Source organism: Stegostoma tigrinum, chromosome 7 (assembly GCF_030684315.1).
Source record: "Stegostoma tigrinum isolate sSteTig4 chromosome 7, sSteTig4.hap1, whole genome shotgun sequence".
In the NCBI taxonomy this organism is placed as follows: domain Eukaryota; kingdom Metazoa; phylum Chordata; class Chondrichthyes; order Orectolobiformes; family Stegostomatidae; genus Stegostoma; species Stegostoma tigrinum.
The window spans coordinates 72889260-72917069 of record NC_081360.1 but is presented as its reverse complement, the minus strand read 5'-3'; the positions used below and the strand labels follow the sequence as shown (position 1 = coordinate 72917069).

The 27810-nt window shown below is 40.3% G+C and overlaps 1 protein-coding gene across 18 annotated transcripts in view; it reads right to left on the bottom strand.

Annotated features, from left to right (window-relative positions):
- LOC125454128 (R3H domain-containing protein 1-like) overlaps positions 1-27810 on the bottom strand; it is a 164923-nt gene that overhangs the window by 49719 nt on the left and 87394 nt on the right. For all 18 annotated transcript variants that reach the window (XM_059647415.1, XM_059647412.1, XM_059647411.1 and 15 more), the window contains 5 exons: positions 27082-27321; positions 13722-13845; positions 10320-10474; positions 8898-9049; positions 4822-4925 (listed from right to left, as the gene is read on the bottom strand). In XM_059647415.1, the coding sequence (XP_059503398.1) occupies positions 4822-4925; positions 8898-9049; positions 10320-10474; positions 13722-13845; positions 27082-27321 (775 nt within the window). The remainder of the gene's footprint in view (positions 1-4821; positions 4926-8897; positions 9050-10319; positions 10475-13721; positions 13846-27081; positions 27322-27810) is intronic.

The following is a 27810-nucleotide window of genomic DNA, read 5'->3' as shown; positions in this document are numbered from 1 at the left end:
TTTGAGAAGGTAACCAAAAGTATTTTTTCTGAACTCATTCATAGTATGAGGGTGTCATTGGCTAGGCCAGTTTTCATTGCCCATTCTGAACTGCCAATAGTGCAGTTCAGAGTCAACCACATTGTTCTCGGTCTGGAGTCATACATAGGCCAAACCAGGAACAGATGGCAGTTTCCTTCTCTGAAGGGCATTGGTGAGCCAGATGCGTTTCTCTTGACAATAGTTTTATGGTCACCATTAGACTTTTAATTCCAGATTTTCAATGAATTCAATTCCACCATCTGCTACAGTGGGACTTGAATCCAGATTCCCAGATGATTATCTGGGTCTTCAGATTACTAGTCCAGTGATAACACCAGTGTAATTGCCTCTCCATTTGATGAGGGAAACGTATCAAATGTGATCTACATGGATCTTAACAAGGATGTTGACAAGGCCTCTCATGGCAGACTGGTCAAAAAGGAAAGAATCCACGGGACGTAAGGTGAAACAGTACTTTTGATCTAAACTCAGTGGACAGGCAAGAAGCAGAGGGCGCTGGTAGACGGATGTTTCTAAGACTGCTGAAAACGGACTTCCAAGATTCCACAGGGAGTGATGCTGGGACCTGTGCTTTTTGTGGCAGACATTAAGATTTGATGCAGGTGTACGATCAAAGTTTGCAGATGAAAATTGGTAGGGTGGTAAATTTTGAAGTTAAATCATAAAGCCTCAAACAGGGATATCAGCTGATTTGCCATCTGGGCAGAGCAACAGTAAATACAGTTCAACCCAGCAAGTGTTGGGTAACGTATTTGGAGGGGGCCGACACTAGGAATTTCACGAAGAAGGGTAGGACCTTGGAAAGTACCGAAAATCCGCGTGTCGCATGTATCCAGTGGCAGGGTAGGTAGGTAAACTAGTTAAAAAGGAATATGGGATACATGCCTTTATTAGTTGAGGTACAGAATACAAGAACAAGTGTTTATGATGGAACTATGTAAAGTTCTGGTTAGGCCACAAGTGGAGTTTTGCATGCAGTCCACTCAGCACATTATAAGAAAAATGCGATATTGCACAAGACAGGATACAGTGGAAACTTACCAAAATGCTGCCCAGACTGTAATGTCTGAGCAAGGGTTGTTTGCCTTGGAGCATTGGAAGTTGAGAGGGGACCTGACAGAGGTGCATTAGATTAAGAAGAGCACAGATAGCTTGGATGGGAAAGCACTTCTTCCATTAATAGAAGGGTCAGTAATCTGGGGGTATATATTTAAGGCAAGCGGTAGAGGCTGACTTTTTAAATCACGCAGAGGGTTGTTGGAGGAGTCTAGAACTCACTACCAGAAAGGGTAATTGAGTCAAAGGTTTTTTGTAACACTTTAAGTTGTACTTAATGTCCAATTGTATTGCCATAGACTCCAAGGTTATAGGTCAAAAGCTGCAAATGAATTAACGCAGTCAGATCTTTGTTGTTCAGTACTGATACAATGAGCCGAACAGCCTCTTTCAATGCTGTAAGCATTGAAGTCTGACAGTGTAATCGAATAAAAATGATATTGAACTAAACAGTATTAGGTCAAAGGAGTAGATTTTACACAGGAACTTAAGGGAAAACATGGAAAAACAAAGGAGCTTTGGTAAACGAAGAGTGTGATTTGGATTTAAAACTGATGAAGGCATGGTTTTTCAATAGTAAGGGGAAGGGAATGGGGTTACATAAGAAACCAGAACTAAAGAAATGTGGAGTTCGGGATGGTTTGTAGGACTAGAGGTAGCTGAATTTGATTAGGAGGGCTTGGAGTGATGAATGTTTAATTGGAGCAAATTATAGCTCACCCAGAATTGTATATCAAATAAATAGACCAACATCAGAGGCAGTGGAGGATTTGATAAGAAATAGGTGGTATTCAGGAGATCCTAACTTTCTTTTTGCAACATGTTAAGACTTGGTGTACCCAGAACCAGATTATGCTTTACTCAATGTCTGGAGAGGTATTAATTGTGAGCGACTATTTCCAAAATATGAAAAATTTTCACGTTAAATGAAGTGACTGAGATACTTGGAAGTTTTGATTGTGACTCCAAAGAAAATTTGCAATATTGTTAACAGTGGAAAAAAGAACAAAACAGGACAAGATTAAAAATCAATTTAGTAGGTGATGAGGCAATTCTTAAAAAGCAAATTCTTGTGAATTAATAGGTATAAACCAGAGCAAAGAAAGAACCAAAAGAAGTTACTTTGCTCAAATTTCAATCAGTTTATGACCGAAAAGAGAAAAAAAACAAAAAGGTACTTAATATCTGTCAGTTGGACAGAGGTGAGCAAGAGCTGCCTTCGGTAAATTTTGGACAAAGGCCTTTCAAGCATAATGTTAACAGTAGCAGCACAAAGTTGTATTACTGCCAAACTCAACAGCACATCAAGCACCAAAGGGATCCTTCATAAATTAATCATAAAAGCCAGGTCATATCTGTCAGTGTATTGTCTTATATTTTTAATGATTTTTGTGAAATAGACTTGATCTTTCTGGATATATTTGAAACTCAAATATAAAGACTTATACACGAATTAAAATTTTTGAATTAGGTACAAAGGAAGACGGATTGAGGATCAAATCACCAAAAGCTAGTCAGATATTCAGGTGAAGGTTATGTTAAAAAGAGTGATTATAAACTTAGAACTCAGTCCAGAGGAGAGACAATACAGAAATGACCAGTCAATTTCTCAAGTTCTCAAAAAGTAACTACAGTCTAATTATATATACCTATTATTAAATAGATAAAAAGCACCACCTGACGAAAAAATAGCAGAAACATCTATCAAGCTGATTCAATCCATCATATAAAGCATTGCTAAAAGTGCTTACACAATATTGGCAAAGTTGCACACTTAAATTTACAGCATACAACAACCATTTGCTAAGTTTAAACCATCTTATAAAACACATGTATTGTCAAACTAAAAATCATGCTGAAGAGTTAAGTATTATGCTAAAGGGAACTCAGTTAAGGATGACAAACTGCAATGTTGCTAAGATTATTTCGTATGAATTTCAATCTTGTCAGTGTAATTTTGAACCCATGTTGTTAAACTCGTGATGACGATGATTCGGACAACCATATCATTTTCGCACTTAACAGAGTTTGGAGACACTGTTAGAGATAAAGGTTTGTATCATAATTCCTTTTACGGTCACTGGCGGAGTTAACTACAGCATCTTGTTCAATTTTTAAAATTTAATTGGTGACAGGGTATACTTCATCAATATAATGAATTGTGTTGATCTCAATTGATCTGTTATGGCATTTCATGTTGGGAGTGAAAATCAAGTTCAGTTTGTAGATGAATTACGGAGAAGATTGTCCCAAAGCACACAGAAGCAAAGTATGTGAAAGTCTTCAATTCTGCCCTAATAACATTATAAATTTGAAGAAATTTGAATAAATTTTTGCCAGTGGAGAGCATGTGTATTATGTAAGATCATTAGAAATACTGGCCAAATGGTTCATCCAGCCTGTTTTATCATATGATTACAGCAGATCTAACTGCGGCCTTAACATCCACTTCGTGGCTACATTCCATTGTCTTGAATTTCTCTATCTGTAAAAATCGAACACACCTTTGAATGCATTGAGTGACAGTCTCCATTGCTCACTGAGGAAAACAACTCCAAGGACTTTAAAGCTTTAATGAAGAAACTCCTTCTGTATCAATTTTGAATGGAAACCTCTAATATTTAAATTGTGCCCTCCAATTCTAGACTTCGAGAAGAGAACTATCCTTCCAGCATCTGCTCCAGTAAAGACCCCAGAATTTTATACATTTCAGAAAGATTATCCCTCATTCTTCTAAACACCAGTTGGGCATCCCCAGCTGGCCTAATCTTTCCTTCTAAGTCAAATCTTTCATTGCAGGAATCAGTCTGGTGAAGACTCTCTGGACTGCTTCCAAAGCAAGTATTTCCTTCCTTCCTTACACGAGGAGACCAAAACAGTACATAATACTCCAGATGTGGTCTCAAATGTTTTGCGGAGCTGCAGCAAGACTTTGCTGCATGCAGTAAAGGACAACATATCATTTGTCTTTTTGTAATTCAAGTGTAAGAACACGCTTTCCTACTTTTCCTGTCAAATGGGCAACCTCAAACTTTCTCAAATTACTTTATTTGCTAACTTTTGGCACTTAACCTATCAATTCTTTTGCAGACTCTTTGTATTTTCCTTATAACTTATTTCCCCCAAGTTATTTTTGTCTCATCAAGAAAGTTGCCTACAATACAATCAATCCTTTCATCGAAGTCATTTATACACACATTCTAAGTACTTGAGGTCCTACAAATTTGCTAACTTAAAAATGACCCATTTATCCTAATTACCTCTTTGGGATAATCCACCACACTCATGATCTCTTACTTTGTGAGGTAATCTTTTATCTGGCAACCTAATGAATGTTTTGAAAATTCAAAACATACACCTCTACCAGTTCCCCTTCATTCCATCCTGAGAGAACTGTGCTAGATTTGTCAAACATGTATTGGCTTTTACAAAATAATGACTAGTTGTTTTATGCATTTTAAAAACACCACACAAATGTAAGGAAGAGGTGAATTTTCAAATATTTGACAGTATGTTAGATTTTCCAGTTAATTTTCTTTATTCTGTTGTGTCCTTGGGTTTCAAGATTTGAGTATCTAATTTTAGCACAGATGAGAACCTCAATTTCCAGACAATCATTTTTATTTGGTGTAAATGGAAATTCTAAATTTTTTAAAATAAGAATTTCCACTTAATTTGTTAAATCTAGGAACATAATCTGGAGTACGAAGTTCATTTACTCACCTGCACACTGTTGGCTTTGCAGTTGTTGAGAATTGCATGGTGAAGATGGCCGAGGGAACTGCATCTGATCTGTTCCTGGAGGCTGCAGATAACCTACTGATGAACTTTAAAGAGAAACAATGCTTACTATGTGTTTAAACTATCTGGATTTAGATCAGAAGTACGAGCTCCACTCTCGGTAAAATCAATAAAAAATAGCTACTTTTTGCAGGTCTTTTAAATGCTGAGAGTAATCATTTTCCACTTTGATCACTTGCAATCTATTTCAACAGAAATGGAATGAAATACACAGGGCGTCTTTGGAGTTACAACTGTAGCCAACTAGTCATGGTACAGATGTCTTGGAGCTGACAATTGTCAAAAGCAGCTTGTCTAAAGTGAAAAATGCAGATCAAAACAAGGCAGGAGTAAAAATCTGCAGGATCTCATTGCTAACAGCATATTTAAATTTGATGAAGCTAATGGGCAAACCCAAAACATGGTATTTTACAAACAAAAATCTAAAACTTTTATATAAATAAAAGCATGACAGCAACCATACTCCTTGTATAAAATGGTCAGAAATCATGGCAGTGAAATCATTTCCAGGCTGTTAGAGCTGTTCAAGTGAGGAGTGGGATTTAAGTTGGAATTTCAATTGGAATTTCAACACAGAAGGTTTTCAGTAAGTGATCAGAAGTTCAAAAAGCCTTGCTCAGAGCCAACTTTCAGTCTATGTTGAAACATGAGAGACAAAAGAAGACACTATTCAAGTCCTCATAAGTTGGAACACAACATGGCTTCTCGTTTTTCACATATTACAGGTATTAAGAAGAAACAGTGGTAACTTAAGATTCTAACAGGAAGGTAACGGTTCTTCGCCTTTTGTATCTACATGAAAGATAGCATCATGAACCCTAAGTAAATCACAACAAGTGCAGTGGAATCATAATACTTCAGTTTGCTGTTTTGTGCATTCAGTAGAAGGGCATTCAATTCAGTTCCTAAACGGGATACTTATAATGGGAGATTTCAACATGCAATAATCAGAGACAGCAATGGAAAAGTAGTGTGAAACTTGATTAAAAGCAATCAATGACAACAGGAACTCAAAACTCTAAAGAATTCATAAAGATATTACTTTTGTATGCTAATGGAATAGAAAAGGAAGGCAAAGTTTTGCTCTTTCAAAAAAAAATCTGATCAAACTGATGTGGGCATGACTGGCTCGGTCGGTGTTTATTCCACACTGCTGCGGACAATGTTGTGGTGAGCTGCCATCTTGAACCAACGCTGTCCTTGGCATGTAGGGGCACCCAAACAGCTATTTGTTAGGGAATTGTAGGATTTGACCCAGTAGCACTGGAGGAACAAGCTTAATAGTTCGACCTCAGGATAGTGGATGGCTTGGAGAAGACCTTGAAGACTTTGATACTCAGAACATTTGTTGCCCTTGTACTTCTGGGTGGCAGCAGACTTATCTTGAAAAAGTGAAAAGTTGGAGGAGCCTGGATGAGTTAGAACATAGAACATAGAACAGTACAGCACAGAACAGGCCCTTCAGCCCACAATGTTGTGCCGACCATTGATCCTCATGTATGCACCCTCAAATTTCTGTGACCATATACATGTCCAGCAGTCTCTTAAATGACCCCAATGACCTTGCTTCCACAACTGCTGCTGGCAACGCATTCCATGCTCTCACAACTCTCTGCGTAAAGAACCTGCCTCTGACATCCCCTCTATACTTTCCACCAACCAGCTTAAAACTATGACCCCTCGTGCTAGCCATTTCTGCCCTGGGAAATAGTCTCTGGCAATCAACTCTATCTATGCCTCTCATTATCTTGTATACCTCAATTAGGTCCCCTCTCCTCCTCCTTTTCTCCAATGAAAAGAGACCGAGCTCAGTCAACCTCTCTTCATAATATAAGCCCTCCAGTCCAGGCAGCATCCTGGTAAACCTCCTCTGAACCCTCACCAAAGCATCCACATCTTTCCTATTAATAGGGCGCCCAGAACTGGACGCAGTATTCCAAGTGCGGTCTAACCAAAGTTTTATAGAGCTGCAACAAGATCTCACGACTCTTAAACTCAATCCCCCTGTTAATGAAAGCCAAAACACCATATGCTTTCTTAACAACCCTGTCTACTTGGGTAGCCATTTTAAGGGATCTATGTATCAGCACACCAAGATCCCTCTGTTCCTCCACGCTGCCAAGAATCCTATCGTTAATCCTGTACTCAGCTTTCAAATTCGACCTTCCAAAATGCATCACCTCGCATTTATCCAGGTTGAACTCCAGGTTGCACCATACCTTGTAGAGATGGCACACACAATTACTGTGCAATGGTAGAGAAAGGAGTGAATGCTGAAGATGAAGGTGGTGGATGGAAGGTCAATCACATGAGCTACTTTGTACTGCATAGTCATTTTTCTTTATTGCTGCCTGGAGGAGTACAGCTCCCACAAGAGTACAATACTTCATCAAACTGCTGATTTATACGTTGAAGATGGGAAACAGTCAGTGGGGAGCCAAGTGTCGAGTTACTCGCAGTAGTATTCTGAACTCCTCTTGTAGATACTGTGGCTACGCGATAGGTCGAGTCCAGGTTTAGGTCAACGGTAACTCCAAAACGTCGGAAACGTGGAATTTAGCAGTGACAATGCCATTGAGCATCAAGAAGTGATGGTTAGATTCTCTATTGTTGGAAATATTATTGCCTGATGGCTGTGGGGCACAAATGCTACTTGCCACTTAGCCCAAGTCTTGAGCGTTGTATAGATATTGCTGCACATGGGTACACAGACTGCTTCAGTGAACTTGTGGCATTAAACCATATGCAATCATCATGGAACAAGGTAAGCAATGAAGAAGCAGCTGATGATTGGGCATACGACACTATTCAAATGAATTCCTGCAGTAACGTCCTGGGGCTTAGGTGACTGACCACCAACAACCATGACCAGTGGAGGGATTTTCCCCACTTTACATTGACAGCAGTTTTGCTAGGGATCCTTGATGCTAAAGTTGCTTGAATGTGGCCTTGATAGAAGGCCAGTGTCTTTCACCTCACTTCTGCAGTTCAGCACTTGTGTCCATGTTTGGACCAAGGCTGCTATGAGGTTGGGAGTTGAGCAGCTCTAGACCTAACAGAGGTCATTTCTAAATGTATTTGGTACCTGCTACTTGGTAGCACTATTCACCATCCGTTTCATCACTTTCCTGATCGGGTGGCAATAGGCCAAGTTGAATTTGTGCTGCATTCTAAACTTAGGGCATATCTGGACAATCTTCCATAGTCAGATGGATGTAAACGTTGTAAATGTACTAGCACAACTTCGCTAGCAGTGCACCAGGTTCTGGCACACAAGTCTTCAGTAATATTGTTACAATGTGACATCACTCAACACTTGCAATATCCAGCATTTTCAGCTGTTCCTCGACATGGCATGCAGTTAACTGAATTGACTGAAGACTAGCATCTACGATACTGAGGAGCTGTGGAGGAAGCCGGAGATGGACAATCAAATTGGTACTTCTGGTTGAAGACTGCCACAATACTTCAGCTTCGTCTTTACACTAATATACTTTACTCCCATATCATTCAGAATGGGAATACTGTGGGCCTTTACCTCCCGTTAGTCGTTGAATTGTCTACCAGCAATTGTAACTAGCTGTGACAAACTGCAGAGAGGAGGTCTGATTTGTTGGCTGGGGGATTGCTTCAGCTGTCTACTGCATTGCAAACAGTAGAAGTATGATGCAAATCGACTGATGTTGCAACTTCATTGGAACCTTTGTGTAGTATGGGATGCAGTAAACCTAAAAGTTTGTTGTTACTAAAATGATAACAAAACACTGAGCAAGGGAAATGAAGCAAATATAAGAGCTAAATGAAATTAAATTTCAACACATGTCCAACATTTTCATCACCCAAAACTTGAACTTAACATTCCTCAAAATTCTTAAGATTAGGACTGAACTATTGTTGATAAAACACAAAGTCAGATATAGTTCGGAATGAAAAGAAAAAAAAACATTTCATAAAGTAACAAAGTGGACAGTTTAAAACATTGCACCAAAGACACTGACCTGATACTATTTTGTTGAGGCGGTGGGATAACACTGTAATAAACTGGCATTCCTGCAGAAGGTAAAGGCCCTTGGTTTGAATGACTTGGAATTAGAATTGGCTGATGATAAGACTGTTGACCGACTCCTTGAGAGCCTGGAGTTAATGATATCTAAATTTTAAACACAAGGCGTTAGATAACTTGTAGCTTTTTGGACAGCGTTGAAGCAAAAAAACCAAAAAAGTTATTCAAGTATCAATTAATACATCGGTTTTTTTAGGCTTTTTAACATGTTAGCGAACAGTCTATTGGATAACATGCAGGATCAGAACAAGTGGCAAGTTCTAATTTTTTTTAAACCACATATCAGGCAACGAACAGCATACATACTCACATTTTCTTGATATCGAGCAACATTATCACTGATGGATTTACCAGAAAATCAAAATCTTAAGGATCACAACTGACAACAAAATTAACTAAACAAGACACGATAATAATGTTGGCTTCTTGAACAGATCGGAGATAATGTAATCTGACAAAAGTGGCTCATCCCTTATTCTTTAAAGGCTATCAACACATCATAAACTGAGTATTCTTGAATTCCCTTTCTTGGACTGCTGCAATTCCATCAACATCGAGGAGCTTTACACTATTCCTGACAAAATAGCCTGCTTGGTGAGCACTCCATTTCAATGGTTTCAAACACCTTTCATCATTGATCAATATGCTCTAACTAAACATGCACAACTGACACTGTTCTTGCATAACATTGCCGAGACATATTTAGGAGCATTCTCCAAGAAAATCCACACCACCCTGATTTATATAAAAAGGTCACAAACACAAAATCCTGGAACTTTTTGCTTCCTAGCACTGTGGGAATACCTTCAGTGTATGGACTGCATGATTTCAAACAAAAAGCTCATGACCACATTTAGGTGGGAACCTAGTGGTGCTGCACTGCCAGTGTCATACTCATAAGAAAATTGATATTTAAAATCTTTTCAATTTCAGTATTAAACAGCTTAATTGCAAAGTGACTGAACTGTTCCAAACAACCCAAATTTAGGAAAAACACCAGACATAGGCAGCGGTAATGGTGTCACAGGTTCTTCATCCTACAATGTGATCACAAGCACGCAGTGACTTTGGGGAAGCTAGCAAACTGATGAGAAGTTATTCCCAATAAACTGCTATCAGGTTATGTTACTGGAGCCACTAGGATGGAATACATTAAGTTACATGTCAGTAACACAACTGATTGCATTTTAAACCAAAGATTAAACTTCCTTCATTAAAACAACTAGTTGAGGCCAGGGGCATGTCTTTGTAATTTGACCAAAAAGCCCGATATTTATCATTCCCTTCAAACTTTACTATTTCTTGAAGTGGATTCCCAGAGAAGTAGGAAAAAAAAATCACTTAAAAAGTGACATACCTGATAGGATTGCATTGAAGGATACTGGACCATCATGCTTTGCATCTGATTGCCCATATTGCTATGTTGGCCACTCACAACATTTTGATTTTGAGGCTGAACACTAACCAAGCCCTGGTAGCTCTGCTGTTGACTCGACAATACTGTTTGAAAGCCTGCAACAACATAATTACAAATTTATAAATTTAGTTGATTTCTTCCAATAAGTGGATATGGCCCAAACGATATGAAAGGACATATAATGCCTTGGAACATAAGCATTGATAAAATGACGTTACAAGAAAATCCTGTGAAGTTCAAATTCTATTTGATAATATGCAAATTTTCAAAATGATGGATCTTTTTATTTAATTCTGCATTACATCATGTGGTACCTTCAAATTACACTTCTTTCTCAAATCACATTGTCTTATTTAAAATCAAAACATCCAGATCACACTTTATTCAAAATAATCTGGCCACTTTCATATTAAAGAGAATGTGCAGCAGAAATATGCCATTTTAGTAAAAATAAGAATTCTTACTATTTATACTTTTATTCAGTCTTGTGGATTTTAGTAGACTTTTACTTAACAAAGCAGAATTGAATCTCCTTTCAATGCGTGTTAAGTCACCTGCACTAATATTTCATCTAATTCTTGCTAATTTTGCTTCTCTCATGCCTTGCTCACAGTTGTGATTCATCCAGGTCTGCATTACAGACAAGCAGCTTGACAGCACAGATGGGCAAAGAGAGTAGATAAATAATTTTCAATGTTGTATGTCACGTGTAAGAACTGCAGATTCATTTATGGGTAAACCAGATGATATTTTCAAATCAACCAGTTTAAAAGATATTATCACACACCTCTGGAGTAAATGGGAGTTGAACTAGACGTCATAGCTCAGAAGTAGGGACATTACCACTGCACCACAATTAGCCCTATAAAACTTGAAACGGAGTTCTGGATTACTCGTTAAGTGACATTACCACCCCTAATGGTGAGCGAAACATCTCCACAGTTGAAGCAGTACAGGTGACGCTCATTGGAATTTGTTTTTAAGAGTTAAGTCCTGGGGTTCTTGTGGTGCCGAGAGACCCAAGTTCGAGTCACATCAGCTCTAGACATGTGTAATGACATTTCTGAACATGGCTATTAGGAGATTGATATCTAAAAATACAAATAACTGGTTTTGTGTCCTTGAAGAGGCAGCATGCAGTTTCCACCAATATTCTTGGGGTTTTTAGAAAATGGGGACCACAAGGGTAGAGTACCTTATTTCCTCATCTAACTCAATTATGGATTAATTGCCTCCTTTTCACTTTGCCTTTTCCATCGTTAATGGTATTGTATTGACCCTACCAGGTTTTGCATGTAAATTGATTACTTGGAAACATCAATAATTTTGTTGTGGCAGATAAGTTAAAAAATATCACTGGTGAATTAGCTGTGGAAAAAGTGCCAGTTGTACGTAATAACACTTCTGGACATTAAAAACAGAAAAGCTTCTTATTGAAAAAAAGAAGTGTTCAGTTATGCATGAAAGCAATTTATTTTAAAAGCTGCTGGCTCTTGTGGAGCAGTGGTAGTATCCATGTCTGAGTCAGGACGCCTGAGTTCAAGTCCCACTTGCTCCAAAAGGGTGTAATAACATTTTGGAACATGGTGATGAGAAATTTGAAGACAGGGCTGGGTTTTGCCACCAGCAATGTTCATTTGCTCAGTTCATTAGTTAGGGGATTCAATAGTAGGTCCACCACAAAAAAAACTGTTTTAGGGCTCTTGTGGCACAGTGGAAGTGTCCCTGCCTCTCACCCACAAAGTCCTGGTTCAAGTCTCATCTGTGCCAGAGATGTCATCTCATGTTTGAACAGGTTGCTTAAAGTAACCGAGAGCTGAGTTATTAGGAGAGCTCTAGTGGTGCAGTGGTGCCTCTGTCTGTTGCTGATCCAGAAAGCTTAAGTTCAAGTCCCAACTGCTTCAGAGATGTCAAAACATGACTGAACAGGTTGAATATAACTAAAATGCTGATGAATTAGAAAATATATCGTTTGTATCCCACAGAAGTAAATATATTATCACTATTCCAAGGTGATAATTCAACATCAGCTTATAAACCCAAGAATAAATTTTACATATGATTTTTAAAAAGTGACCAAATTTACAAACTATGTTAGAGAATACAAAATACCGAATAAATTATTTCAGCATTTAAATGAATTAAATTTTTAAAAATCCCATCATACCTTGAGACTTTTCAACCATTTAGTAAAATCTTAAGCCAACAGGCATAAGTAAACAGCATTATTTTACAATCAACCTGCTCAGAAATGTTATTACACATCTCTGGAGCAGGTGGGACTTGAACATGAGTCTCCTGGGACAGAGGCAAGGATACTACCACTTTGTGAGAAGAGTGTATTACATAAACTACACTGAATTCTCTGTTAAGCAGGAACACACAAGAACAATATTAAATTTTAAGCAAAATGCTCAATGGCCAAATTACATGGAAGATGCTCTCAGTGACAACCAGATAAAGTTCAAGCGAAAGGTGGCAAGTGACTGCAGCGTGACCATGTGCAATTTTCAATTATTTCAACACTACACAGCAAATCACCAACATCCCCTGAATACTGCAAAGCAGGGCAGGGTAAATGGATGATACAGAATATTTCTTCAGGATTACAAGCATCATTCCATTTTTAGATGATTTTATTCATTTCCCATCACCAAAATGGAGAAATAACAGGAGTATTTGGTACCAAAGACAATTCAATAGGAGTTAAAGAAATTTTCTACAATCCTATTTTAAGCAGAAAATACATTTAATTTCTTACAGTTTACAAGAAACCAAATCAGAGTACAATCCCACTTTTTTAAAAAATCAAATTATATTAATCTTCAGATTCACAGATTTTCATTTAAGTAACATGCTATTCAGGCATTTCGGAAAAAATACAGGTTCCAAGATCTGTTTCATCATATTTCATTTTGATTTTGTAAATCATCAAACTGGACATGTCCCCCGTGGTTTATGAAGCAGCTGAAAAAGAGACCGGTTCACTGTGAGAAATCTAGCACTCTCAGACAGTACTCCGGCCTCGTATTCAACAGCTCGTGGAATACTGATGATAAATTCACATTCAACATCCTTCAAACATTTGCCAGAGTGGAGACCAACAAGTTGACAAGTTCAAAGAAAATCATTCAGCACCTCTGATTTTCACAAAATGGTTTAATTTTGTTTCTTTTTGGACAATAATAAATGTGACCAACAGCATAATTCTGTAACCTCCTCTGTTCTTCAGGAGACATTTCCAAGGACTTTAAGATGATCAATTGAATGAAAAATTTAAGTGATCAGATTCAAAAACAGATGTGAAAACAAGAAAGAAAATGAGCACAAACAGAAACCAACCTGTTTGCTGGGCAGTTTGTGACAATGGCTGGTTCTGCTGAGTGTTGTAATGGATAGGGGCTACAGGTCGATACTGTTGATTAGAATGGGGGTACTGACCTGGAGCACAGTAACAACTAGACAGCTGAAAAAGGAAAAGAAAAACAGTTCTTAAAGAGGATTGTTGCTATGAAACATGAGCTAAAAAGGTTTTTTTTTAAAAATCAACACAATAAGCAATCATCTCATTCGCACCAAAATTTGTTACAAGAGCACTGCTCATTTAAATACACCATCAATATATTGTGGGCATTGTACTTAAGTACTGTCCCCTTAACCAGTTATTCAATCCCCTTTAAGGACCCCAAAAGATTATACATCTGTATAATCATTTTGTATATGGGCCTTTTTCATATATTATTATTAGAAGTATCAGTGTACAGTTTACCAAGGCAACGTGACGCAACATGAATGCTTGGTACCCAGTTTTGCAATGTAAGCTTCTGCTTTCAGTTCAACTCATCTTCTCTCAAAATTCTTCTGTATTTTACACAAATCAGTTTGTTGTGGATGCAAAGCAATCTAAGAAGAGTACTCCAGTGCATTTTATAAACCATACAACAGGTGACCTCTGAAGGATTAGGCTAGTGTTAGCACCATTTCACTTCAGAATGAGCAGTCAGTCATTAATGGCGCATCTGGCCCTAAGACCGTTATCAACACTCCCTATAAACTGTACACTCAACCATCTGGAATACTTTGCACACTGAAGTAGACATTTTGATCACACCAGCAAAGTTGGGCAGTGTTGACATGTTAGATATTGGCCTATATTAAGAGCAAAAACCAGTGATTGAAGGAACAAGGAGGCTTGAGTGAGATAGATTGGGAAGTGTCTTGACACATGGGACAGGCAGGGAGAAAGGTGAGCAATGAAAAGTCTAACAAGATCTCAGTTCATTGGAGACAGAAGGTAGGCAATGCATTAATGAGGCCTGAGAGAGGTGATCTTTAAAAGAAAGGCATGTTGGAGCCAGTGAGGGGTGGATGGCACATGGCACATGACACATTTGAGTGTTAAGAAAAATGGTGAGAAGGAAAAGGTTTCCCTCAAAGATACATGGTGCATGTCAAGCTGCAATTTATAATGGACTGTGCATCAAAATAAATAGACTGCCTGCAATTTCTGGAAGTTCAGTGACTTTCAAAATGGTCACTGATAAAGTAGTAGTGCTCTAAAAAGCCTATATCCCAGCCAATACAACAAAAAGGAAGGAATACTGTGCATTATGCGCTGTCCAAACGGTTGATGAGACAATCATAAGAATCACACTTTGTAATAAAGAGAATTAATGCCACGAGGAGCCAACGGTGTATTGCTGGACTACTAATCTTTGGCAGAAGATGGGACAGGATTATTTTTGGAACAATCTAGAACTAAAACATCTAATTATGACCATGAAAACATTGTCAATAATGGTAAAGGGCCATCTGGTTTACCAATACCATTGAAACACAAACGCAGAAGATAGAAGCAGGGGCAGGTGGTCATTTGGGCCATCTAGCCTACTGCACCGTTCTTCGCAATCATGGAGATCGTCCAACTCAGTGGCCTAATCCTGCTTTCTCCCCTTAACCTTTGATCTTATTCACCCTAACAGCTATATGTAGCTGCCTCTTGAACACATTCAATGCCTTGGCATCAGCTACTTCCTGTGGTACCACTTTTGGGTGACGAAATGTCTCATCTCCATTCTAAATGGTGTACCGCAAATCCACAGACCTAGACCTCCAGGTCGGGACACACATCATCGGGAACATCCTCCCCATATCTATCCTATCAAGACCTGTTATAATGTTAAGTCTCTAGGAGATTACCCCTGCAATTGTCTCAACTCCAGCAAAAACAATCCTAACATAGTCAATTTCTCCTCGTATGTCAGTTTTGCCATCCCCAGAATCAGCCTGGCAAACGTTCATTGCACTCCATGGACAAGAGAATCCTTCATTAGAAAAGATGATCAAAACTGCATACAATATTCTAGGTGTGGCCTCACCAAGGCCCTGTATAACTGCAACAATTCTTCCCTGCTCCTGTACTTGAAACTTCTTGCAATGAAGGCCAACATACCATTTACCTTCTTTGTTGCCTGCAGCACCTACATACTGACCTCGAGAGACTGGTCGAACAAAATCTGCCATCCTAGTCTCGATAAGCCTAAATGTGACTCTGGATCCACAGCAAAGTGGTTAACTCTTAAATGTACTCTGAAATGGCACCTCAGTTGTATTAAACTGATGAAAATGTCTCAAATCGAGCAATGACATATGATGGAGCACATTGCAGCAACCTTGGCACCGAAACAAAAGCACACTTAGCCCTGTCAACCCTGAAAAGTCCTACTTACCAACTTATGGCTTCGAGAGACAAAGTTAGCTGGCAAACCTGTCTCACGGAATAGTCATACTCACTGAATCATACCTTATAGACAGATAGCAGGAAGATTGTGTATGCGTGGGTCTTGCCTCGCCGGCAAAATAAAAGGCAAAAGACAGAGTGAACAACAAAGTAAAATACAATTAGGAAGCAGCTGTCCTTCATGTACTGAACATTGGCTCCAGAAGCCAGGCTGCCTTATGGCATTAAGTCAAACATGGGCAAAGAAATTGCCTTCTTATCACCACTGAGCACCTCCGCCAACCACCAATGAATCCATACTCCTCCATATTGAATGCTTTTGCACAAAGCACAGAGGAGGGAAAGGTCCGCAGAATGTCATCTGGATGAGGTCAACGTACATAACCAAGAGTGGCTCAGCAACATGCCTACTAAGCCTTAAAGGATACCACTGCTAAATTGGATCTGAGGCAGGCGGCAACAGAACTAACAAAGAAACTGGAAGCAGAGTACACCACATGTCTCTGTGCCTGCTCTACCATTCAGTATGATCATGGCTGTAACAACAGGGGGACAAAAAGTCCACATTATTTCTACATCACAAGCGTGTTTGCCACAGAGGCATTGGCCCATGACAGTACTGATCATACAGTCCTTGTGGAGATATAAGTTCCTTCTTCACAAGCAGTACATGCTTCATAGTGTTGTGTGGCTCTACCAGCACCTTAAATGTGATTGATTTCAAAGAGATCTACTAACTCGAGTCTGGACATCTCTGGGTGCTGTATGCCAACTACAGCAACAGAATTGGATTCAACCACAAATCTGGAACCTCATGGCCTAGTTAAACACAGTCAGGAGGTAACCCTGGTAAAACAGGATGCAGGAGGTCATACCTGAAAATGAGGTATCAATCTAGTAAGCTACAAAACAGGGTTACTTGTGTGTTAGTCAGCATAAGCAGCAAGTGATAGACAGGGCTAGACAATTTGACAACCAACTGGTCAGAACTAAGGTCTGCAGTCTTGCCACTGCCAATTATGAAGAGTAGATAATTCAACAATTCACTGGGGCAGGAGGGTCCACAAACAGCCCAATTTTCAATGACGCACGAGCCCAGCACATCAGTGCAAAAAGACAACACTGAAGCACATGAAACGATCTCCAGCCAGTTGTGGCAAGTGGACTACCTCCTCCTGAGGCGCCAAGTATCACAGATGCCAGATCCTGAGATATCAAGAAACGGTTAAAGACACTGGATACTGAAAGGCTACGGGCCCTGACAATAATCTGGTATTTGTACTGAAGACTTGCGTTCCATAACTTGCTGGACCCCTAGTCAAGCTGCCCCAGTACAGGTATCTACCAAACAATGTGGTAAATTGCTTAGATATGTTCAGTATACAAAAAAGGTCAAATTCAACTGACCAATTACCATCCCAGTAGGTGACTCTCCACATCATCAGTAAAGTGATTGAAAGGGTTATAACAGTGCTTTCACAGGGCACCTGCTCACAGATGCTTAGTTAAACTTTCTCCAGGGCTACTGAGCTCCTGACCTAAGCTCAGAATTGGGCTGAAAAGTGGCAAGTATCATTCCGCATAAGAGCTAGACAATGGCTATCTCCACCATCTGAGATTGTAACCATCTCTCCCAAACTCAAATGTCATTGCCATCAATATCAATGCATTACCAATGGTAATGACCAGAAAGTAAACTGGATGAGCTATGTGGAGAAGTTGCTTCCCTTTGTGGAACAGTCTATGACTGGAGGGCATAATCTCAAGTTTAAAGGGCTGCTCACTGAACCAGAGTTGAAGAATTCTTTTTCTTTCAAAGGGGAATGAATCGGTGGCATGTTTTTGAATGCAGAGGGTGGTAACGACTGGGTCATCAAGAATATTTAGGGCCGAGATTAAAAATCTGTCAATTACTAAGGGGATCAAAGCAAACCTACGGCTTGTCTTATAAATATGGTACCAGGTCACAAGCAAGGAGTACAGCAGGAACTCACCTCCTGATTTCCCAAAGCCTGTCTATCGCCTACAATGCGTAATTCAGGACCTCGATGGAATACTTCTCACTTGCCTGGACAAATGTAACTACACCAAGCCTCAAGAGGCAGCCATGATTGGTAGTACAGCCTCGAAACTTTCAGTCCCTCCATACCAACACACAGCGGCAGAAGCTGGTATTATCTACAAGCATCCCACAACTCTTCATGGCTGCCTTCCACAGCACTTGCGAAACCCACAACCGATTTCATCTGGAAGGACGAGGGCAGCAGATACATGGAGTTGATTGCCTTCTTGAACCAGGAATATATTGTCATTCCTTTCAGTGTTGCTAGGTCAAAATATTGGAATTCCCTCCACAATAGTACTGTGGATGTATCTACATTAACGGACTGCAGCGGTTCCAGAAAGCTGAAACACCATCTTTTCAAGGCTACAAGAGATGAGCAATAAAAATGTTGGCCCAGCCAGTGAAGTGGATTTCAGAGTGGTAGGTCTGAGTCAACGCTTTGGTTGGGTTTAGTTAAGTTTAGCAAGAGCTGCCATATTTATTATGATCTTATAAAAAGTGTCCTTTTCAAATCACACAGGGTCTTACACTGCATTGCCTCCTGCTACTTCATAATAGGAACCAATCATCTGCAGGAAATTTATTTATCTTGCAAATTCAAATCCTCCAAACCAAATGACAGCATTCCATTCACAGTTTTTAAGACCATTAGCAAGCCAATCATTCAGTAAAGGAGACAGTACTTGGTAATGTGCAATGTAAGTCACTTTACAAGCGTAAGAGGGATTTCTACGGAGGTTTCCGCTGTGGAGGCTGCCAGCACTGGTGCCTTGGCTTTGCTGAATCTGTTCAACATGGATGATTTTTGTCAATGTACTTCAAAGCTTGGTGCTCATAGATGAGGTCTGTAACAGGACATTTGTTCATTACTTCCTGTGCTTCCCATTCCTTGATGCAGAAGATATTTAATGGCACATTCTCTCAGGAAGGCTGCTCACCACACTGTGCTGAGATGGAAGGCAGACAGTAGGTACTTAGGTTGAACAAGTAATCACAGAGGTAAATCAAGTGTAGCATGATAATTTCAACTAGCTAATGGGTTTTTGATGTGTTGGGGAGTGATTCTTGAAACAAAAGGAAGACAACGGAGGAGCTCAGTTAGGATGCACATTGTTGTGTTTAATTGAAGCAGAAACTTGTGTAACTCGGAGAAGAATGGTTGTTGGAAGATCCGGGGTTTAGATGCTTTAAGAGAAATAGGGAGAGTGGAAAGAGAGGTGGGGGAGTGGCATTGCAAGTCAGGGCTAGTGTCGCAGCTACTGAAAGGCAGTTTGAGAATGATACGTCTCCAGAGTCAGTTTGGGTTGAGGTCAGGAACAAGAAAGGAGCAGTCACTTTGTTCGGGGTTTTTTTGTTTAAACAGACGCCCTAATAGTTGCAGAGAAGTAGAGCGGCGGATTGGGAGGCAGGTACTGGGAAGGTGCAGAAGTCACAGGGTGTTTTCAACTTTCCAAATATTGCTTGGAAACATTTTAGTTGTAATAGTTTAGATGGAGCAGATTTTGTCCAGTGCGTTCAGGAAGGATTCCTGACACAGATAGACCAACATGAGGAGAGGCCACTTTGGATTGGGTGCTTCGCAACAAACCGGGCCAAATGTCAGACCTGTTGGTAGGAAAGCATTTTGGCAGTAGCGATCATAACTGTTACTTTTACAATAGCCATGGAAAAGGATTTGTACATACAGCAGGGTAAGGTTTATAATTTGGGGAAGGGTAATTACAATTCTGTTAGGCAAGAACTGGGTAACATAAATTAGGAACAGATGCTGTCAGGGAAGAGCACTATTGAAATGTGGAGATTGTTTAAGCAATGCATACTGCACGTGCTCGATATGTTTGTCCCTAGCAGGCAGGGAAGACGCAGTCGAGTGTGGGAGCCATGGTTCTCGAGAGAGGGCGAATGACTGGTTAAGAGGAAGAAAGAGACATATGTAAGGTTTAGGAAAAGAGGAAAGAAAGCTCTAGAGGGATACAAGTTAGCCAGGAAGGAGCTGAAGAAAGGGCTTAGAAGAGCTACAAGGGGGCATGAGAAAACCTTGGCGGATAGGATCTTACACGTATGTACAGAACAAGAGAACAACCACACAAAGGGTAGAGCCAATCAACGATTGTTAAGCGAATTTGTGCAAGGAGCCTAAAGAGATAGGAGAGATCCTTAATCAATATTTTTCTTCTGTATTCACAACTGAGGGGGGCCTAGTTGTAGAGGAGAACAGTGTGAAACAGGCAGGTAGGTGAGGGGAGGTTGATGTTAGTAAAGATGATGTGCTAGGAATTTTGAGAAAGTTGAAGGTAGATAAGCCCCCCAGGCCTGATAGGATTTATCAAGGGTTCTGTGGGTAACGAGGGACAAGGTCGAAGAGCCTTTGGCGATGATCTTTTCATCCACACTGTCCACAGGTATAATGCCGGAAGATCGGAACAAGGCAAACATCATTCCATTGTTCAAAGAGAGGGAACAGGGATAACCCCGGAAATTACAGGTCAATTAGTATTCCATCAGTGGTGGGCAAATTATTGGAAAGGGCTCTAAGAGATAGGATTTATGATCCCTTGGAAAGGCACAGATTGATTTGTGACAGTCAGCATGGATTTGTGAGATCATGCCTCACAAGCCTTATTGAATTCTTTGAAGAGGTGAGCAAACACATGGACGGAGATAGAGCAGTGGTGGTGTACAAGGATTTAAGTAAGGTGTCTGATAATGTTCCTCATGATAGGCTCAAACAGAAGGTAAGGGGGCATGGGATAGGGGAAAATGTGGCAGATTGGATTCAGAATTGGCTGATCCTTAGAGGACAAAGGGTGGTAGTGGACATAAAATATTCAACATGGGGCTCAGTTACGAGTGGTGTACCACAAGGATCGGTTCTGGGTCCTCTTCTAATTGTGATTTTTGTAAATGATTTGGATGAAGGAGTGGAATGGTGGATTAGCAAGTTCGTGGATGATACAAAGGTGCGTCACGTTATGGACAGTGCAGAGGGCTGTTCTAGGTTACAAAGGGACATTGATAGAATGCAGAGCTGGGCTGAGAAGTGGCAGATGGAATTTAACCCTGAAAAAAGTGAGAGGCGATTCGTTTTGGAAGGACAAACTTGAAAGCAGAATACAGGGTTAACGGAGAGATTCTTGGCAGTGTGCAGGAGCAGTGGAATCTTGGGGTTCATGTGCACAGATCCCGGAGAGCTGCCACCCAGGTGGACAGAGTTGTTAAAAAGTTGTATGGTGTGTTAGCTTTCATTAGATGGATTGAGTTCAAGAGCCGTGAAGTTAAGCTCCAGCTATACAAAAGCCTGGTTTGCCACATATGGAGTATGGTGTCCAGTTCTGGTCACCTCATTACATGAAAGACGTGGAAGTGCTAGAAAAGGAGCAGAGGAGATTTGTTGTCTAGAATGGAGGGAAGGTCTTATGAGGAAAGGTTTGAGAGCGCATTTCTTTTTGGAAGGATGACAGGTGACTTGATAGAGGTGTACAAAATGATCAGAAGTACAGATAGAGTACACAGCCAGAGAGTTTTTCCTGGGGTGGAGGTAGCTTTTACTAGGAGACATAACTTTAAAGTGAAAGGAGGTAGATATCAGGGAGATGTCAGAGGTAGGTTCTTTACTCAGAGTGGTAGGGGCGTGGAATGCATTGCTGGAGAGGGTAGTGGAGTCGGCCTCATCAGGGGCCTTTCAGCAGCTATTAGATAGGCATATGGATGGTAGTATAAAGGTAACGTTAGACCTTAGGTTTAGGGTAAAAGTTCAGCACAACATTGTGGGCCGTAGGGCCTGTACTGTGCTGTACTTTTCTATGTTCTAAGGTATGTCTTTGTGCAAGATGACTTTTGCTAGACAGGTGTGCAGTTCAACTCTGGGGAGAATTAAAAAGTGTTGAGGTCTGGAGTATTGTGCCTGCAGTGGCTCATTTAGATCCAGCAAAAGTTTGGTTAGTTGTATTCATTAGAGTTCAGAAGGTTGAGGGGAGATCTAATAGAAACTTACAAGGTAATATATGGCTTAGAAAGGGTGGATGCTGGGAAGTTGTTTCCGTTAGGCGGGGAGACTAGGACCCATGGGTGCATCCTTAGATTTAGAGGGGGTAAATTTAAAATGGAAATGAGGAGACATTTCTTCAGCCAGAGTGTGGTGGGCTTGTGGAATTCATTGCGGAGTGCAGTGGAGGACGGGATGTTAGATGCCTTGAAGGCACAGATCGATAAATTCTTGATCTCACAAGGAATCAAGGGCTACGGGGAGAGTGCAGGGAAGTGGAGTTGAAATGCCCAGCCATGATTTGAATGGTGGAGTGGGCTTGATGGGCTGACTGGCCTTACTTCCACTCCTGTCTCTTATGGTCTTATGAACTGTTTCTGATTTTTACTGTTTTGCTCAGACATTCCTGAATACAGAAAGTCAATGTTGAATACCAGAATTATGGTAGATCTAAAGACACCAACAGTTCAAAATTTAGAAAAAAAAAACTATGATAAGAATACCTGAAGCAACTGTCTGTAATAAAAAGCATAAAACTTTATCTGTAGACAGTATGAAAATTTAAAATGCACAGTGAGTTCTACCATATGTTTAAGTTATTCTAAATTAGGAAGTAATTAAAGTAAATTAAATAAGCAGCACAAATAACTAAGTAAGGACAGGTGTTAAGCTGCAGCTGTGGAATGTGGAAACTTTGGATGCTAAAGCAATCCAGGACAAACAGATTTGCGCAAAGTGTGAGGATTTCTTTGAATGCCAGATCAGAATCATTGAACTGGAAACTGAACTGCAGACACTGTATAACACAAGGGAGAAATACCTGGACACCGTCTTTTCTAAGAAAAATCACACCTCTTGGAATAGGGTTGCATGTTTTTGCCAGCAGCGAGGAACAGGAAGATGTGACCATGACTGAGGAAGCAAAAAGGACGAGGTAGCTAGCAGTGGAGGAGCCTCAGAATGCAACTGCTTAACAGGTTTGAGGTGCCTTCAAACTCTGTAGACAAAAGCACACAGTCTGGAAAGTGAAAGAGTAGACTAGCTATAGCACCATAGTAAGGAAACCAATCAAGATGGGGGAACAAAAACGAATGTCACCCTCGTGGAGAACTGTATTGTGAAGGAGATTGACACTGTTCTCAGCACAATGAGTTTGAGTCCAGAAGGTTGTGTCACCTGTTTTGTGCCAACGTTGGGGACATGTGCTCACAGCTGGAGAAGAACTTGGAATGGATGAGAAAGGATCCATTTCTTCTGATCCATGTCATGCAAATAACAAGTGGGACAAGAAAACAGATTCTGCATAGTCAGCATTATGAGTTAGGCTCAAATCAAAAAAAGGACTTCTAAGCTAATAATTCTGGATTGTTACCCAAGTTCATGCAAATTGGCAGAGGGCAAATCAGATTACAGAGATGAATGTGTAGTTTAAAGACAGATGTTAGAGAAGTGGGTTTTGGTTCGTGGTGCACCAGTTTGGAGGAAAATGGGTACTGCACAGTTGGGACAGCGTACATGTTGAGATGGTGGTAGCGATGGCGACTTGATAGTCAGGGGCAGAGATGGGTGCTTCTGTGGTCAGGAGTGAGACTTCAGGATGGTGTATTGCTTCTGTGGTGTCAGGGTCCAGGGTGTCATTGAACAGGCACAGCACATTCTAAAAGGGGAGGATAAACATGCTTGAGGTTGCGGTCTGCATTAGTACTAATGACACAGGCAGGAAGAGAGATGAGGCCCTGCAAAGGGCATTTAAGGCAGTTAGGTACATAGTTGAAAAGCAGTAACTCAAGGCTTGCAATCTTACGATTAAATCCTGTGCCACATGCTAGCAGGGCCAGAAACAGAAAGATACAGTTGAAAGCAAGACTAAAGAACTGGTGTAGGAGGTAGGGCTTCAGATATTTGGATCATTGGGATCTCTTCCAAGGCAGGAGGAACCTGCCCTAGAAGGACAAATTTCACCTAAACTAGAGGGGCACCAATATCCTTGCAGGGTGTTTGTTTGTGCCAGTCAGGAGATTTTAAACTCGTGTGATGGGTCTGGTAACCAGAACTGGAGATCAGTACATGGAGTGATAGAGGAAGGGAAAGGGGCTAAATCAAGTAGGTCTAATTGGGAGAACAGGCAGGACGAGGTTAATGAATATGGCAGGACTCATGGGCTGAAGTGTATTTATTTTAATGCAACGAGTATAACAGGTAAGGCAGATGATCTTACCGCCTGGTTTACATAGGACTACGATGTTGTAGCCATTACAGAAACTTTGTTGGAGAAGGGCAGAAGCTTATGGTTCTTGAAGAACTGGCAGTTCAATGTTACGGGAATAAGATGTTTCAGGCATGGTAGGGATGTAAAAGCAGTGGAGGAGTTGCCTTACTGATTAAGGAGGAAACATCTTTCTACCCACATCTCCAGACAATTCTGTAATTCAGTGCTCTGGTAGATGAAGTTCATGTAAGCAAGCTGCTGACCAGCTTCATGTGCTGAACTGCAGGTTCAGCCAGTTAAACTCTAATAGCAGTTTCATTAACACAAAAGCTATCTCAATTACATTCCTACCTGCACTCAAATTGCTATTTTCAGCATGCATTTTTTAAAATTACACATACACAAAGAAACACTTCCTAGAAAGGCAAATAAAACTACACATAACATGTCCTTCTCAGTAGCCTGAAGACTGAAGCACGACTACAGGTATCCTTAATTGCTAATCAAATAGCACACCCAAGCCAATAGCTATCATCGGTAGATCTGAATACAAACTGCTTTGAAATGTTAATCACAATATCAAGTATCACATCAGTAAATTTAAAAGAAATCTAGAACTTCAATATCTTTTTGGAAACTCCTTTGGTTTATTCACTGAAGTTAACAGTGCATCAGCAAGGTAAAAATCAGAGCTCCTTGTGTCCAATAGCGTTTATCATAAATTGGGAATCACAGAATTTGCACAGTACGGAAGAAGGTCCTTTGGCCTATCATGTCCCCAGCCATCAAGTATCTTATTTATTCTAATCTCAACTTCCAGCACTTGGCCTGTAGCTTTGTGTGATAGGGCATTTCAACTGTTCATCTAAATACTTAGTCAATTCTTTTTGAGGGTTTCTGCCTCAAGGACCCTTTTTGACACCAAGTTCCAGATACTCACCACCATCCAGATGAAATACATATTTCTTCAAATCCCCTCCACCTGTTCTTTACCTTAAAACTGAGTCCTCAGGTGGGTCCCGCCACTCGGGAAAAGTTTCTCATCTATGCCCGTCATCCTTCTGTATACCTCAATCAGATTCCTCCTCAGCCTTCTTTGCTCTAAGGAAAACAACACCAGCCTAACCAGTCTTTTTTCAGAGCTGAACTGCTCCAGCCCATGCAATATCCCGGTTAATCGCCTCCACATCCTCTCGAATGCATCCACATTCTTCCTATAGAGTGGCAACCAGAAATGCTGTGTTCCAGCCTTGGCCTAACTAATATTACATAAAGCCCCATCAGGACTGTAAAATCTAAAGTTATCTTTTGTCAAAAATATTATCAGTTGCATCTGTGATATGTTAGTATGTTTACTATATGTCCTGGTGAGACCAATGCTGCAGTCAGTCAGAGTCATGTCATGCCAGCACATCATATTTTTGTTGGCTGGGGACATGAATAGTCATGCATATGCATCAGATAGAAGCGGTGACATTTGCAAACACATGGACAACAACTGTATAGTAATGATATAAAATAGAAATGTTTGACAATGATCAGTTCACTAATCAACATGTTTAAAAATTATTTTTAATTAATCTATTTGGCCATATTATGGCACACCTCTAGGACATGTGGGGCTTGACTATGAACATTCTGGCCCACAAGTAGTGACACCGTTACTGCACTACAAGAAACACAATACCTCCACCCCACTCCCTGCCACCCTCAACCCCTTAAATAGCCAAATGTAGCTTCAATCTATCAACCTCTGGGTCGGAGTTCGCATGTTACCACTGCATGGCTCTCTGTGCTTAAGATTTATGCTGCCTTAAGAACTGAATTCTGATATAATTTAACCCCAATCAAGTACTTAATTATACCAACTTATTAGAACATTATAACAGATTGTAATAGATCTGGGTAACAATATTTTTGACAGGTTGGAAGATATGGAACTTTTTTTGGATACCTGACCATATTCAAACTGAAGATAATTTTGGGTAGTGTAAAATTCATAATTGGGGTACACAAGGATGCTGCGAAAAAGAAAAACGACAGAATCCAACATCAAATTAGGAATCAAACAAAAACAGGGGAAAACAACCCGAGTACCTAATTTAAATGCTCTATGAACACATCGTAGCCTGGCACTGAAGAACATTGCTAAACCTCACCCTTCATTTATTCCGTGCAGCAATTCACCAAATAGTGCTTAACAGCAACATTAAGTTCCATTATCTGACAGTAACACCCCTCAACTAGAAAACAAAATTTTTCCTTGATGAGAAGGATAAAACCCAGAGTTGTGCAAAACAAAGTCACTACATGCAAGCTCTCCATTACACTATCAACTCCGCATTTTAGCTGGGCTGTCTAAGGAAATGCAAAATGATAAGATCTGTCCTTTTTAGAGGAAAAAAGTTTCACTTGTGCTTTCAGAGGTCTTCAAGTTAATTCTGCTAGGTAGTTAACTAATGGATTCATAGGAAGAACTGAGCAAACGCACAAGCAAAGAGTTGGAAGCTACTTCTCAAATGTCATTTGCTGTGAAGTCTTTGGGGTGGGGGGGGGGGGAATGGTTTGCAGTGGCAGCTGGAGGAGATTCTTTACAAGACAACAATAAATTTAAGGAAGATATTTAAGAAGGCTTTTTTTAAAAAACCAATTAAGTGAAGGAGGAGGATAACTGAAAAGTGGTATGCTGCATCTTGCTTTTACCTGCAGAGGCTGCTGCACGTATCCCTGCTGTTGAAGCACCTGTTGATTAACTGCTGGACCAGAGGCAGAATAGTTAGATGTAGCAAGTGGCTGGCCTGGAGATGCCACAATAAATCCAGGCTGCTGTTGTGGCTGAAGCACGACAGACGATGGGAATATGGCAGTGTGGGTATCTGGGGCTTCAGCAGATGGCTGACGGCCAATGCTCATCTGGCTAAACTGGGCCCCCAGACTTTCTTGCTGCATGAAAAATAGAAAAAGTTACAATTAAAATTGAACAGTACGAGTAATTAGCACATTCCCTCTTATTCTACAAAACTAATGGCATGCAGATGCTTAATCAGCCTTTCTGGGAAAAAGGGTCTAGTCTAATACTACGAAAAGCACTTCCTTCTATTAAAAAGCAACTAAGATTGAGAAATCACCACCATTCTTTCAATCATTCATTCAGAGGACTTTGGTGTCACTGGCAAGACTAGCATATATTACCCACATCCTAACTGCCTTTGAGGTACAAGGGGTTGACAGCCACTTTGTTCTCAAATGAGTCTGCTAGGCCATTTCAAACAGCTGTTAAAATTTGTCCGTATTGCTGTGGGTCTGAGATGCACAGGTCCTTAACTGAGAAAATATGTTAGATCTTCTTTCCCTAAATTGGACCCGAATAAAGCAGATATTTTTAATGATAATCCATTAGTTAATGGTCACCCGGTGCTGGTGTTAGCTATT